The sequence below is a fragment of the Amblyomma mixtum genome, chromosome 5, assembly GCF_055824585.1.
Source record: "Amblyomma mixtum isolate Tamu chromosome 5, ASM5582458v1, whole genome shotgun sequence".
Classification (NCBI taxonomy): domain Eukaryota; kingdom Metazoa; phylum Arthropoda; class Arachnida; order Ixodida; family Ixodidae; genus Amblyomma; species Amblyomma mixtum.
Window position 1 is genome coordinate 110,117,906 of NC_143016.1, and position 15,010 is coordinate 110,132,915.

A 15,010-nucleotide genomic window follows, 5' to 3' on the forward strand; every position below is an offset into this window, starting at 1 on the left:
ACACAATTGCGAAGACGAACGCCTTATTCAAGAGTCCTGTTAAGGCGGCTACCTGAAACTGCTGGAAGTCATTTGTAGATTAAAAGACAATGCATTCCTTCGGATATTTAAGTTACACAAAGCACGTTTGATGGATTATCTTTTGCAGTTTGGTTTTGGAGAGAGCATCGCGTTATGGTAACATAAGGTAACGTTCTTGAATTAAGTCAATATTTCGAACAAAAGCATTCTGGTAAAGCAGGCGCGAATCTTTGCCTACACACGCCGCAAAGTGGTGGCCAGCAGTTGCGCACAAGCAGCGGCACAGAAACAGCGGCGGAGGGCGTCACTTGAAAAAAGGGCATTTGTGGGAGGGGTTCATGCGCGATCCTTCGGGGCAAGAGAAGGCCGACGCGAAGGGCGGGAAGTTGCGCATGGCCTTGTTGCAGTCGGCGCCGTAGAGTACGCCGACGCGGCCATCGCGGTGGTCACACATGCCGCGGCAGATGGCGACGAAGAACGCCTGCTCCTCGGTGAAATTTTGGACGGTTTTCAGCGGCCGGCCACGACCAAGCGCAGAGAAGAAGGATGCATGTGCAAGCTCGAGTGCCGGCACTTCGGGGAAGATGTCTTGGAAACCGGCGGCTTTCGAGTCCGGACGGACCAAGCACTGCCGCCGCTCGTTGACAGCCTCCACCCACACGGCCGACTCCCGCGTATCCGCTACCACTTTGTCGCTGGGATCGATCTGCGAGAAAGGTAAGCGCTACTTCAGGCTCGGACCAACTTGCGTGCCGTGTACTGCTCTACATGTATGTGTACCCACATTCCTCGTTTGAGCAGGACCTGCGATTGGTATGATCAATTCACAAATGTTCGGCACTTGGTCCCATCGGTGACAGATGCTTTAATATACGTCTTTCATTCGTTTCAAATGATTATATGCCAAAGAGAATATTACGCTCTAAACACGACTTAAAAAGGGAGTGAGCTAGAGGACATCGTAGCTGATATTTACTCCTTTCTGTTTAAAGCGTAGAGACCCCAATATAAGTGCGGCTTCTCGAAGGCAAGTACTAATCATGCTTAGCTAGGTAAGTATGACACAACTGCCGAGTGCACATCCAGAATAGTATCCTGTTTTCGGCCCAGAATTTTTTGTCATTCACATGGTCGCCGAGTTCAGATGTAAGATTTTTTATGGTTTGGTTTATGGGGATTTAACGTCCCAAAGCGACTCTGGCTATAGGGACGCCGTAGTAATGCGTTTCGGAAATTTCGGGTCAGCAGCGGAGCGCCATAACGACTGAGCCACCGTGGCGGCTGCTGACACCGCACAGTACACCGGCGGGATGAAAGAGAGAGTGAAAAAAGAGAAAGAAGTGCCGTAGTGGTGAATCGACATCGAGTCGTCGGTCAACGCCGTGACCATCGCTAGAAACAAAAGGAATGTCCAGGGGCACACAGTGAGAGAGCCACTCCTAACACCATGAAACTGGACGCTGCGACCGTGAAGCGTCGGCACGAAGTGTCTGGAGTAGTCCAAGAAAAATGGTTGCAACAGTTGGAGCACAAATGTCTCGGGACGCTTAGAAATCGAAAGCCTAAACAAGCACTCTCCGCATGGGCTCTCACAGGACCAGCCATTGACCAAGAAATCGAATGATGCAACCAGCCTTGAATTTCACCAAAGTAGTCCTCATCGTCAGCCAAAACTGCAGATATCGAGCTCAACTTTGGTAACGAATTTTTCGCCGAACTAATGGCATTGAATGTTTGGACGCGAGAGGCCGACCAGCTAAGCCTAAGCGTGACTGAACGCCCATACCCCGCTACCTCCCCTCCCGCTCCAAGCTGCCTGTCACTCTGAGTTAGGCCTACGCGGCAACTGCGGGTCACTTTGCAGAAACAACACCGCAAGATCCGAATGTGTTAACATGAAAAACACCAACACCGAACGCAGCTAATGGGGCGACATGCTCCGCCCTCGACGCCAGCTAACAAACTCACCCGCAAACCCTCACCATGACTTATGTAGCCACCCAAACGAGAGCAAGCATCGTATAAGGAAAACCCGGCCCACTGGCGACTTGAAGTTAGTGTTAAAGGGCAACTCCACGACTTTTTGGGCATTCCGCGATATTCAAGGCTTGAAATCTACGTAGCCTGTAGGAAAAGAATGCCAAGCATTTAAATAAATTTCTGGCTTCTCACAGCACCAGAGAAGTGCAGAGATCAGTTCGAAGTCACGAACGGTACGATTTCAAATTTCTGCTGACGTCAAGCGCTCTGTGTGTTGTTGGATGTTTCTAAACAATGCTCGGTGGATTTCGCATTCGTTGGCGTTGGTTTTCTTCGTTCAAAGCAAGCGTTTATGCGTATATTAAATGTTCAGGTACCGTAGATGACGCCATCATATGTCCCCTCTTGGTGCTGCGCGCTGCGGAGCAGCTTGAAGGCCGCCGCGAGATGAAGGCCGCCGCATGTCTCTTTTGGGACATGCGAAGTCCTTTTGGCACTTCTCATGTCCCAAAAGGACTTCACATGTTTCACCGGGAAATTTCAAACATTCGACCTCTCTAAGCTCATCGAATTCGAAGACCTCTGAAGTTGCCCTTTAAGGCCACGCGACGAACTCAACCTCGCTGACTGGCTCGTGCACCACATCCCACAAGGCGTCTAGACTGCAAAGGCAACACAGGTCCAAATGCCACAGCAGCAGCAACTCATCATGCGAGTTGAGCTACAACAGAATCTACTGATCCTGAGGACGGCGTAAGTACATCTCGCCCACGCTCTCCAGGGCATCAACAGTGTCACGCACGGTGGAAAAGTGCCCGAGGTGTCGGATCATTTTCCATTCCTGAGCGATCAAAGAAGTCATAGGACCTTCTGCCCCTAATACACAGCCTAAGGAGGTGATAGAGAATCTAGCTGTTCTTGATAGTGCCATTGTGTACGTCCATATAATGAGCAGCACTAACACCACCATCGTATCGCCACTTTGCCGCCTCCGGGTACTGCGCTTCTTTTACTACTCCAACGCGGAATATAGGTTCTGCCCACATTGAGCATGTACCCTGGTATGCACATGGCTGACGCAAGGCCATACAGGCGACGTGTGCTCTAACCACAGAGACAGCCGGAAACTGCGGACAAGATGCACTTCCTGAAAGGACACTTTTGCAAAACCCGATACTTGTTCTGTCAAAGGGAACATTCGGCAACGTATCCAAAGTGCCCAGCCAGACGGCGCAGTCCGCAAGCGGCCGCAAGCTCAGCTCGGCAAGCGGCAAGCGGAACAGTTTAACATGACACCCACGGAACGTCTCGACACCCAACGCGGCCACCCACGAAACATGGACACATGGCAGATCGAGTCGATGCGGTGAAGTAAATCGAAGTGGCGGCGGCGGCGTCACCGCTGGGAACGCCATGACTGGAGGCCGCAGCCAGAGCTGTGTCAGCCGGTGTACCAAAAAAAAAAAAAATACCACAACGTGTTTCCTCTTCCTATATTTGCCCGTGCCACTGTGCGCAGTCTGTTCCTGGTGAGCAATCAGTGATATGTCCTGCAGGTCATTGATTGCTCACGAGTTAACGTGGAGAAAGTGAATCACATATTCGTAAATTGGTAAATTGGTTTTTGAGGAAAGGAAATGTCGTGTCTTCGTCGTGTCTTCCCTCGTCGTGTCTTCCCTTGGCCACGATAGAACAGTATCTGTCTCGCATATCTCGGCGGACACCTGAACCGCGCCGTAAGGGAAGGGAGGAAGGTAGGAGTGAAGGAAGAAAGAGAGAAAGAGGTGCCGTAGTGGAGGTCTTTCGACCACCTGGGGATCTTTAACGTGCACTGACATCGCACAGCACACGGGCGCTCCTTGCGTTTCGCCTCGATCGAAACGAGGCCGCCGCGGTCGGGTTCGAACCCGGGTATTCCGGCTCGGTAGACGAGCTCCTTACCACTGAGCCACCGCGGCGGGTAAAATATTCGCATTTTTCCTTTTGGGGCTCTATAAGCAAGAGAGCGCAAAGTTTGTTTTCTCTGGGAGTTCGCTTCGCTGGACTTGCTTTGGCTCGACTGTAATTGCAAAAGCTTGTCCGGAGATAACTTTTATCCGTGATGTCTCGGAGCTCTTTTCATGAGCAGTATGTCAATGTATACTGGGCAGATGTTTTCTTCATTTGGTTATGTATACTACGAGCATGACTATGGGATATTTTATTTACTTGAGATAGCTGTACTTAGATAACTGATGGTCGTTTCCATAAAGGCTGTTTCTCTGGTGTTTATCTAAGTTTGTTTCTCTGAAAAAATATTGCATAAGTATCAGTGCGGTTTTATTCTGCTATTGCCGCTATACATGCCTATGCCCTGTCAAGGCCGAGGCAACAAAGTTGGAAGCGTTAAGCCTTTGTCTGCCGCTTTGGGATCAAAGTTTTTTGTTTATGTTGCGCGGAAACATTTTAGAAGGACAAGTGTCTCCAGGAAAAGGGCTTCATTATACCATGAGGAACGCATTTTTTTTCTGTCCGTAGACAAACCCCCAACAAATCTGGATTTTTTAACGAGAAACATTTTATGAACGCAATTTTTTCATAAATTGCGAGATCTCACTATAAAGATCAATATATCCGCAGGCCAGCCGACGGCAGTCTCGTATTTTTTTTCTATTAACGTTTTTGCTATCATCATAAGCGTTCCCTATTGGTTTTCTATGGTTTTCTACTGTTCTATATCATCGATAGAAACATTTTAAAAGAAAGATTTTGCTAGATATGAGAAGAATGAACCGTTACCTTCAATATTTCAAGAACAGTGTTTTATAATTTTCAAATTTTCAAAATTTTGTCGAAGAGTGTTGGACATGAAGTACTGACCATATTTTTCTTGACTGTTGGAAAGGGTATTCTTGAAATCTATTCGATCTCAGTGGCGGCGGGCTTATTTCTTTAAAGGAGAAATACAAAAACGCCTGTGCGCTGTGCGATGTAAGCGCACTTTAAATAAGCGGAGGTGGCCGAAATTAATCAGGAGCCCTCACTGCAGCGTCGTTCAAAGCCCATGTGCCGCTTCGGGACGCTGAAGCCCTAAATCTAAAATATAGACTCATATCTGGCTTACTCTTAACTGCACATCGCAAAAAGACTTCCTGAAAGACAGTTGGGAAATCAGGTTTCTATCAGCGGAAATAATGATAGCATGCCACCAGATATAATAATGCTGCTGGGCATTTACAGCCGTAGATATCCTCAAACGAAACGTACATTTTTTCATCTTTTTTTGGGCGCAGTAGTAAAAAAACCACAGGTGATTGTTAGTACATATACGAAATAGTGAAACGGTTAAAGCAAGCAAGCTGCTACTGCCTGAATAGTTTCAACTAACCTCAAGCCACAGGCTCTCCAAGGCCTTCAGCAGTTGTTGGGCGAATGCGAATCCCAAGCCGCTGTAGAGCATCGCAGGAGTGCTTGCGCCGTAGTAGAGAGGAGGAGCCAGAGCTGCCACTGAAACAGCGACCGTGTCCAGCAGGCGGTCGAAGTCAAAGAGGGGCAGCTGCGAGTTGCTGGGCAGTGATAGCGCCAGGTTGTACTGGTTATCGGCGGTCAACTCTCGAAGGCGACGATGCCCGTCAAGCCAGAATGCAATGAACATGTCCGCGTGCGACAAGAACGCCGCGTACATCTCATTTAAGCCTGAAACTGTCAGCAAATCATCTGATGGCCAGAGAACTATCTTGACTTGTTCCAGCTTCTTCAGCGCAGTTAACTTCGACACATCATTGCTCCAGCGGATTGATCCCACCTGATCCAGGGCGGCTCGAGTAACATTGCTGAGCGCGAGGGTAATTTCAGCACGCTCCGCCTTCGAGAATCGTGCGCGTGCATACAGAGATGTAAGCAGCACGCCGTATGAGGCTTCGACTTCAGAGGCGCAGAAAACAGGCCGTGATGTCTGAACCAAGCCTTCGTCAAGCATGGAGATGTTTCCCAACGGCGCCAGCGTCAGCACGAAGAACCACCCTATATGCTGCAAGAGTTCAGTGCGGCTGTAACTTCCGAATAAAGCGTCCACGGCTTGAATCAAGGCGACATCGCTCACAGAGACCACTTCAGTATCGGTAAAATTTGGGGCGGAGTTTACGTTCTCGTTCAGCGCAGCCATCCATGATACAAGACTGATGTTGCCGGTGAACTTGACAATGTTTTGTAGCTGGAAGCGGATCGGTGTTGGTGTCTTCCGCTTTTCTACAGCTAACAGCCGTTCGAGGACATCACTCATCATCGCGGCCATCTTGTGGGCCTCGCCTGCCGTTTGCAAGGGCGCATCACCACGCGCGAAAACCGCCTGATATTTTTCCCAGTAGCTTTCGTAGGCATGCCTTGAAATCAACGCCATGTGGTGGCTGGCCCAGAAAGGCACGTACCTCCCCCTGCTCAGCAATGTTGTCCGGTCACCGTGTGCGCCGCGCTGCAGCCGGAGGCTCATCCAAAATGGCAGCTGCCAGTTAAAGGCCAGGTCCAGGAGCACGCCGAGCGGAGAAACGTCCGTGGGTGGCACTTCCGGCCACGGTATATGACGCTCTCGCATGAATTCTCGAAGCGCATCCAAAGTCATAGCCCCGTTTGACGGCTCCTGGTCCATGCAGGTACGGAAGGCGGCGTGAGCTTTCGCAGCAGCCAAGACACGACTGGCGCCAGCCTCCAGGAGTGGGTCGATTCTGGAAAACCACGCGGTGAGCAAATCATGGTCCAGTTTCTTGTAGGAGACGTCGAGTGCTGGCATCCACGTAGAGCACGTGAAAGCAGAGAAGTCCTCGCAAGGATCCGCGCTATGGTTTATGCGGCCACTCAGCCAAATTGCGTGTGCCAGGCAGTCGTCGCTGGTGCACAGCTGCGGCTCCGTGTTGATTCTGCGGCGCACCATTAGCGCGGCCACAGCGGTGGCGCCAACCAGAGCCGCGGTGAACGCGACCAACGCACAGACGACCTTCCACTCTTCCTCGTCCTGAGTTCGGTCCTCAGTAGGGGTCAATCCGCAGACGTTCACCTGCTCGCCAGCCATGAACCAACCCCATTTACAACTGAAGATGCTAAGCACTCTTTCCCTGTCAGGCGTTTCATGTTTTTGCGCAGCTCGCGCAACATGCAATGTGGGTGAACATGACGGTTAACGTTAAGAATACCAACGTACTCTATTACGTGTACAACGAGACTGCTCAGGGCTGCTTACCGCGCTGGGCATCTTGAGACTAGTCTGCCAGGCGGCATCGGAAGAGAGTGTCTCTGGGTGGCTGATGATCTCTGCCGGCGCAGAAACCGGCTGGCGGCTGGATCCTATGTCTTGTGGCTGCTGCGTGTCCGTGTCTGGGGCAGGTGGCGCAGTGGCAGGAGGCACAGACTCCGGCCTGTGCGAGTTAGGAGGGAAAGATCACGACAGTTCCGGTTGCCTCATTTGAAGTGTTACGAAACTTGCGCTGCACCAGTATAGAGACCTAAAGCGTACAACATTGGTGCGAAGATCGGAGGTGACATGTTTGTTATGAGTTTATGCGCTTTTCAAAATTTTTTACCGTATACACTGTGACCGCAGATTCGGGCACAGGTGCAGGTTATTTAACGGCAAGTTGCAGCACATTCGTCGCCTATTTGCCAATTGTACTTATAGGGAATCCTTGGAATGTTACTATGTAAATAAAGATGTTAGTGGAACCTTTGTGAAGCCAGTAGCCTACATGCGTAAAAAAAACCCTCATGGATTTGTGAAATGAAGTTTTCAAAGAAACACTGCTGGACATTGCTACTTTACATTACACACAGCAGCAGACATTTTAGGATATTGGAGACTTAGTGAAGAAATGTTTATCGCATGCCTTGCACATATTTTTTCAAGAATCAAGCAACCGGCAGTTAGTCGACTCACTGTATCACAAACGTTTACCAGGTACGCATGCATGTGTTCTTTAGTTTCATTCTCTTGCGAAGAAAGAAAAAGGAAAAGAAATTTCAAAATAAGTTCACGCCCAAACAACGCTTAAGGTATGTCTCGTTTTCTTTGAACCGTTTAATTAGCTCTAAAATGCGAGAAACGCATCTTCCAAACGAGTGAAAGTAATTTCTGCCACCGAAATGGTGAACAGAAACTCTCAGAAATTTGATCCCTCCCAAAATACGGCCTTTTAATATGGTTTACATAAGATAGCGTTTTTTAGTGGAATGATCTTGCTATTTCCAGGGACACATACGTTTTTATTACAGGTAGTTGCGAAAGTGACAAACTTTTTGCAAATAAAGTGTTGGCCGACATTCGAACATGGGTTGATGCAAACCATCTTAGGATATAAATCCAAATAAAGCAAACAAAGACTGTGTTATACTTGCCGAAAGGTTTGGTTTGGTTTGGTTTATGGGGTTTAACGTCCCAAAGCAACTAAGGCTATGAGAGACGCCGTAGTGGAGGGCTCCGGAAATTTCGTCCACCTGGGGTTCTTTAACATGCACTGACATCGCACAGTACACGTGCCGAAAGGAAAACGCATTTCCGAGCCACTTAGTATACGGCTAGGCACAAATATATTGGAAATAGTCGATTCTGTAAAGATCCTTGGTGTCATCTTTTGAGTGCGCTTAACATGGAATAAACCCATGAAACATGTTCGTTCTAATGTAGCCGCTGGTGTGGGGTCATATGCTGTTTAAAAGTATACCTCCAGAAAAACTGAAAGTCAGGCTCTGCAATTCTCTATAATATTCTACCCTCGTCTGGGGCACAAACTTGATTTAATACGCATTACGCCAGATAAAAGCCTTGAGATGTATAGCAAATGTTGCTTAGCATTATCCTTCCCATGATCTCTTTTTGCGATATGATGTTGCTCACATTTTCAGAATGTCTAGTTACAGCTTACTGGTATGCTTCAAGTCCTCTGTTCAAACATCTTAGCGGAAATTTCGAAGCTTTAAAAGAACGAATCTTGCCGCCATAACCACCATGGTGAAACGTGGAATGTGTACGCGCCACGAGGAAACTACTGCAAGGAATCATTATCATACACACTTCCTTCTTTGTTAAACGGGTGGAGCAAGAGTCGTTGGATCACTTTTGTAATCCGAATTCTATTATTAATAATTATTAAGTCTATTATTAGGTCTCTACCTATGTGAAGTGTGTAGTATGTTTTTGTCGTTATCACATAATTTGTTTTCAATGGCAACGGTTTGTTGGCCGTTTGCGACGCGACAAGGGATGCATCCTGTTTCCATGCTTCCTGTTTCTTTTCGAACCACCACTTGCAGCTGGGCAATGCAGTTTTTAAACGAATTTAAACTATGAAAAGCTAACAAGTGTAGACGCGACTGCTCGTTACCAGTCACCTGCGTAGTCACCTTTGCGGCGGCTCAGTGGTTATGACGCTCGGCTGTTGACCCGAAATACGCGGGTTCGATCCCGGCTGCGGTGGTTGAATTTCGATGGAGGTGATATGCTAGAGAGCCGTGCACTGTGCGACGTCAGTGGACGAAGAACCCCACGTGATCGAAATTATCTGGATCCCTTCTATGCTGCGTCCCTCATAGCCAGAGCCGCTTTGGGACGTTAAGCCCCATAAACCAAATTTTGTCATACGCGCCGCGCAGTTCAGGTGTCCGCAAACACAACGTGCAAACGTTAGCAGGAGGTTATTACATCTCTGGATGGTGCTGCACAGAAGGTTCGAAGTATAGCGTTGCGTCCTGTGATGAGGGCGAAAGATCGACTGAGCCACTCTTTTCGAATGGGGACAGCACCGACCCACTTCCGAATGGCATATCTGAGGGTAGCATGGCCTCGTCCGAGAACACGGATGCGGGTGAAAAAGCCCCAGCTGCCCCGTAGCTGCAACCAGGCCTGAGCGTGTCATGATTCAATCCTTGAAGCAACGGCTCTGGACTGCCTTGCTGCGCCCAAAAGCCACCTTCCTGGCTTGCGATGACACTCTTCCCACTTCCCTGAACTTCTATGCATTGAGGGATCGGGGATGCTGCAAAGAAAACAAGAACCCTTGCTGAAATCGAAGACCATTTTTGGAAAGGAAGGAAGGAAGGAAGGAAGCTCTTTGATCAATGAGTAAGTTTATCTAGTAGGAGTTTCAAATAAGAAGGCATGATTCATAGCCTGAAAAAAACAAGGACCGAGACAAGCGAAAGACTATGGATGCTACACAAACTAAATTGCCTTCAAGAAACAGTCCCATGTATGGGCCAAGAACACGTGGCTGAGTACACCAGATACTAAAAAATCATGCGTAGCGCATCCTCCACCTCACAACTTTCACTACATGTAGGATACATATTGAAAACATGACCACAACATCATTTTTGGAGTTAATAACGAGCAAATCGAGAATTTCGCGCTCCTTCTGATTATCGGTCAGCATAATAGCACGTGTGCGCTCAAAGATCGCAGGACATTCACCCTGACCTCACCTGCAATGTACCAGTTTGTCAGAACTGCAGGATAGCTTGAAAGAATCGAAGCAATAAAACGTCGTTTCTGTGTGCTGTAAGGCAGATAGGACCCCAAAAATGATATGTTTGAGGCATTTTAAGTGTAAAACTTGCGCATTAGGTTGCGCATTGCGCATCTCACTGCATTGCATCGCATCGCATTTGCGCATTGCGCATCGTGCGCATTAATTTCAGAAAGCGCCACGTTTTGCAGAACCCGCGTAACGGCCGTCAGTAAGAGGGCAGAGAAGGTGTACGCCCAGCGACTGGCACACGTGTCAGCATGCAAGTTGATCAACAGGGTTCCTAACTTGAAATGCTCGCAAGACGCTGGTAATTGTGCTTGAAAAAATTGCTTAAACTGGGCCGGAATGCGCCCGCATCCGAGAAGTTGATATCTGTTTACGAATATGAAAGGACCATGAAAGCGACGTCATGAATAAAGAGGAGGAGTTTCCAAAATCGCTGCCGTGTATTGTCACATCCATCTTTCCCTAGCGGGCTTCGACTGCGCCTGGTATTTCAGCAGAAGGCAATAGAGTAAAATTGCGATATATAATTTAGTCACTGTAGTATTAAAGGTTGCTCCTAGCAGTATAAAAAGGATATATCTTCCATCGGAAATCTACATACAATAATTGCGCCATAGCAAGAGTATTTTAACGGGCAACTGACTGTACTACGGCTCACTATGATCAACTCTTCGTTAGACCTTTAAAAGTTAAATCACGAAGCACTCCAGTCGCACAGGTGACCCAGCTAGACGACTTCCATACTACTGCCTTTAATCAAGCACAGGTGTGATCGGAAGAGAAAATCCACTTAAGTTCGCAGCCGCTGCGCTGCACTGGGGGTCCGTTATTTATGCGCGACTACGTGCACAAGTTTAAATCTTACCTGCTTGTAGGGAGTAGCGGTATCTACTTTCTTAGTGAGTATTCGACCGTCGCTGAAGACCTGGCAAGAGTGATATGGGGCCGTAATGGTCTGGGGCAGCATCAGAACGGCGTTGCATTATTGCGAGCTGGGAACGTTAGTACAGGCGCCCGCGTAGTTAACACGAATGACGCACAGTGTGTCTCAGACTGACGCTTGGAAGAGCATGCTCTTAGTATCTTTGAGCCGGATGGCGATAGTTGGCGCACAGTTCGATTTGAAAGCTTTTTTGTCTGTGCCGGATCACCCCAACACTTGTGAAAGGGGCGTTTTCCGCGTTTCGCCTTGCTCTTTGCCTTTTCCTTACTTTAAGTGCAGAACACAGCATATGAATTTGATTTTGTAAGACCGGCAGCCTTGGGACCAAACTAGAAAGACGCTCGAGCTGCGGCAACTTCGACCCCAATGTTTTGTTCCCGAGATAAGGAAATTACAACGCGTTGCCTGGGCGCTCGAAGCCGCAACCGCGAGCGCAATGCGGAAGGAAACGGCTCCTTCATGAGCGCGCTGTCTACGCGGCGTAAACAGAGTGTACACCTATACAGATCATGATCTCGCTGCAGGTCGGCTAGCGTTTCGTGGCTGGCGTCTGTATAAACCACGCAGTCCATGATTTGTGTTAAGTGTGCGGGCGGCTGTACATTCAAACACCGGTAGAGCCAGAACAACCTAGATAACGCCATCTGACGTGTGACTCACCGTATTAAACAGGCCGTTCTTGAAACTATTTTTGCAAACATTACCTGTTTGTCATAGTCGCTTCCACCTCAGAAAAATGTGGAAATGGCACGGCCAGTTTCATCCTCGCTGCGTTCGTGATATCGCTGCGCCGCGTATTGCAGTTGCCTCGTTCGGCCATCGGAAAAGTGAGCAAAATTCTTTTCGTCCGCAATTGTACGTAATTGATATGTACAGGGTCGTTCACTACTAGCCTTAACGCAACCCGTGGCGCCGGGTACGGAAGGGCATTCGATAATTATTAGCCTCGCCGTTGTATCGGGGTGGGGACAAGTGTAAACTACCTATTAATTTCTAGCATGCTTAATATTGTAATATTAATAAGTGATTTCCTTCCCATTACTAATCTTCTCTTTTGACCTTTTCCACGAACCTTCTAGTCGTCCCTTTCTTTTTTCTGCTTTTTGAAAATTAAGCATGTCTTGGCAATTCCGAAACCCTAGTGCTTCGTGAATTCCTGCGGTGGCCCAGTGCACTGAGGGTTGGAGAGTCGTGCACTGGATAAGAATATGTTCTATTTTTTTTCTGTCATGCATGCGCCAACAGCAATCGTCAACCGTGGTGTCAAATTTTTGTTGGTGATACTTCGTCCTCAAGCAACCAGCCCTAGCCTAAAAAATAAAGCCCTCCTTTTGGAATTGTCACAAAAAGTTTTCCTTTTAAATTGTAGATTTGGCCGTCCTAAAGAGCTCCAACGCTGGCTTATCTCGCATTTTCTTTTGCCAGTGAGTATTTTCTGGCGATCGTACTTTGTTTCAAGGTTGGCATACTGCCCCTTTCATCCCTTTACATTTGTATATGTTAACGCCAATCCATTAGATGACTACGTTGACGCCGGACGTGTCCGCAAAATGTTTCTCGGGAAGTTGGTCCCCGTGACGAAGCAGCCACTCACCATCGTATGACCAAGCAGTAGACCAATCTGGCGGGGTTGTAGGGGTGCGGGATGCACCGTAAGGTGAGGGCGACCAAGCGCACTGATCGGCGGAAAACGGCTCCCGACCGGAAACGTCGTTGCCGGGATGGGACGAGGACGCCAGCGGTTGAGGCGACGGCGCGGATGTAGCGTCATTCAAACGGGAAACTGGGAAGTGAAAAGACCACAATGCTGTCGCCAAACCTGCCGCCAATTGAAATGTGGCAGCTAGGCCGCCGTTTGTCCGTTTAGACCATAGTGACGAAAGTTGTATGCAACGTTTAGCAGGTGTTTACATCGGGATGTAATGTGCCTTTATCCTCAATTTTCTGCCTTATTCCTTTAATGCTCTTCTGTCTTTAAGAAACATAGAGTTAACCTGTAAAGTAAAGGCGCCAAAAACCACACACACACACACACACACACACACACACACACACACACACACACACACACACACACACACACACACACACACACACACACACACACACACACACACACACACACACACACACACACACACACACACACACACACACACACACGCGCACGCGCACGCGCACACGCACGCACACGCACACGCACACGCACACGCACGCACGCACACACACACACACACACACACACACACACACACACACACACACACACACACACACACGCGCGCGCGCACAAGACACGAGAAAGGGACAGAGCGAATTGAATTGAGTTCGAATTGAAGTTGCCGTAATGGATTTATTACCGTGGTAGGATGAAAAAGAGGCTATATTGACTGAAACTATGAAGCTTTATAAGTTCCAAAGCGGCATAAAAAGCCATTGATATCGCCAGCTGAGACCACTTTCAAATGAAAGATGCCATGATTTCAGTTGGTTTTTCTTCGGAAATCTCTAATGCCAGACAACATGGATGCCGACTTTAAAATTGAAGTTGGTTTTTATTTGCAAGACGCAACACATATGAATCTCAGTGATCGGCGTAAGGCTAAAGGTTCGTAAGCCGGAGGGGGCCTCAGCTCTCGCACACGGTTCACAAACTCCTGGAGTAGAAATACATTTTCTGAAATTCAAACCCTATGCGGTTATAATAGGAAAAAAAAATAATTTCACGCCTTTTAGGTATAGCAAAAAAGAAATACGAGGAACACAGTGCATTCAGCAATAGAACGCAAGCATATTTTGTTGGTATTGCGGTGAAATGAGGGTACAGATACATTTATGTACACTGGACAGAATCTAAGCCAAAAACTGAAAATACGTTGCGCACACAGTGCAAATGTGCCAGTTATCGCGTAATAAACATGGTACGAGCTGAAGAGAAGAACATTCGTTTCAATTTCTACATTTTCTAAGAAATGGCGTCTTTTACCCCTGAACGAAAGTCACCAAAGCGAGGGGAACCCAAACTACGGAAGCACTGCTGCAGCGCTAGATTGCGATGTTTCTCACCTTCAGGCGCAGCGTGTCTTCCCGTGGACGGTCGCTTTCTGTGACGGCGCTTGGCACCGCCCTTCTTGACGCGACTGCTGCTGGTGGTGTGCCTGCTGACCTCGTCCTCTTGCGCCTCGCCTTTCGACGTCTCGCGGGTCGCAGCTCTGGAAGCTTTGTGGCGACGGCGGCTCGAAGACTTCTCCGACGGGGGATCCATCGCTTCAGCTAGCCAGTTCTTCTTCTGTGTCTTCTTGGCCGGCACGTTCTTCCCGTTCTTTCACGCGCGTTTGCCCGGATGCTGGCTTTGTCATGTGAGAAAAGCCGCCTGCGTCATAAGTGCTCCACACAGGGAAGCCAGTATTCAGCATTCGCCTAGAAATTTATACATCTTGTGCTCGACGAATAATGCTCGTTCCAACGCGCAGCGCTTCCTCAGATCTCTGCACCTGCCAGATCAGGTCACTAAATACAACTAGCTTTTATGTCGTTTTTGATAAATTCAGGAGCCAAATGGCGCTTGCAG

The 15,010-nt window shown here is 48.3% G+C and overlaps 1 protein-coding gene across 1 annotated transcript; it reads right to left on the reverse strand.

Annotated features, from left to right (window-relative positions):
- Position 1: 1 nt before the first annotated feature.
- LOC149343358 (endothelin-converting enzyme 1-like) lies at positions 2-14,704 on the reverse strand. Its single transcript, XM_089546941.1, has 5 exons — positions 14,506-14,704; positions 9,770-9,998; positions 7,214-7,388; positions 5,369-7,030; positions 2-727 (listed from the first exon to the last, which is right to left on the reverse strand). Exons 1-5 carry the CDS (start codon positions 14,702-14,704, stop codon positions 326-328), a joined length of 2,667 nt encoding a protein of 888 aa, XP_089403067.1. The 3' UTR covers positions 2-325.
- Positions 14,705-15,010: the final 306 nt, after the last annotated feature.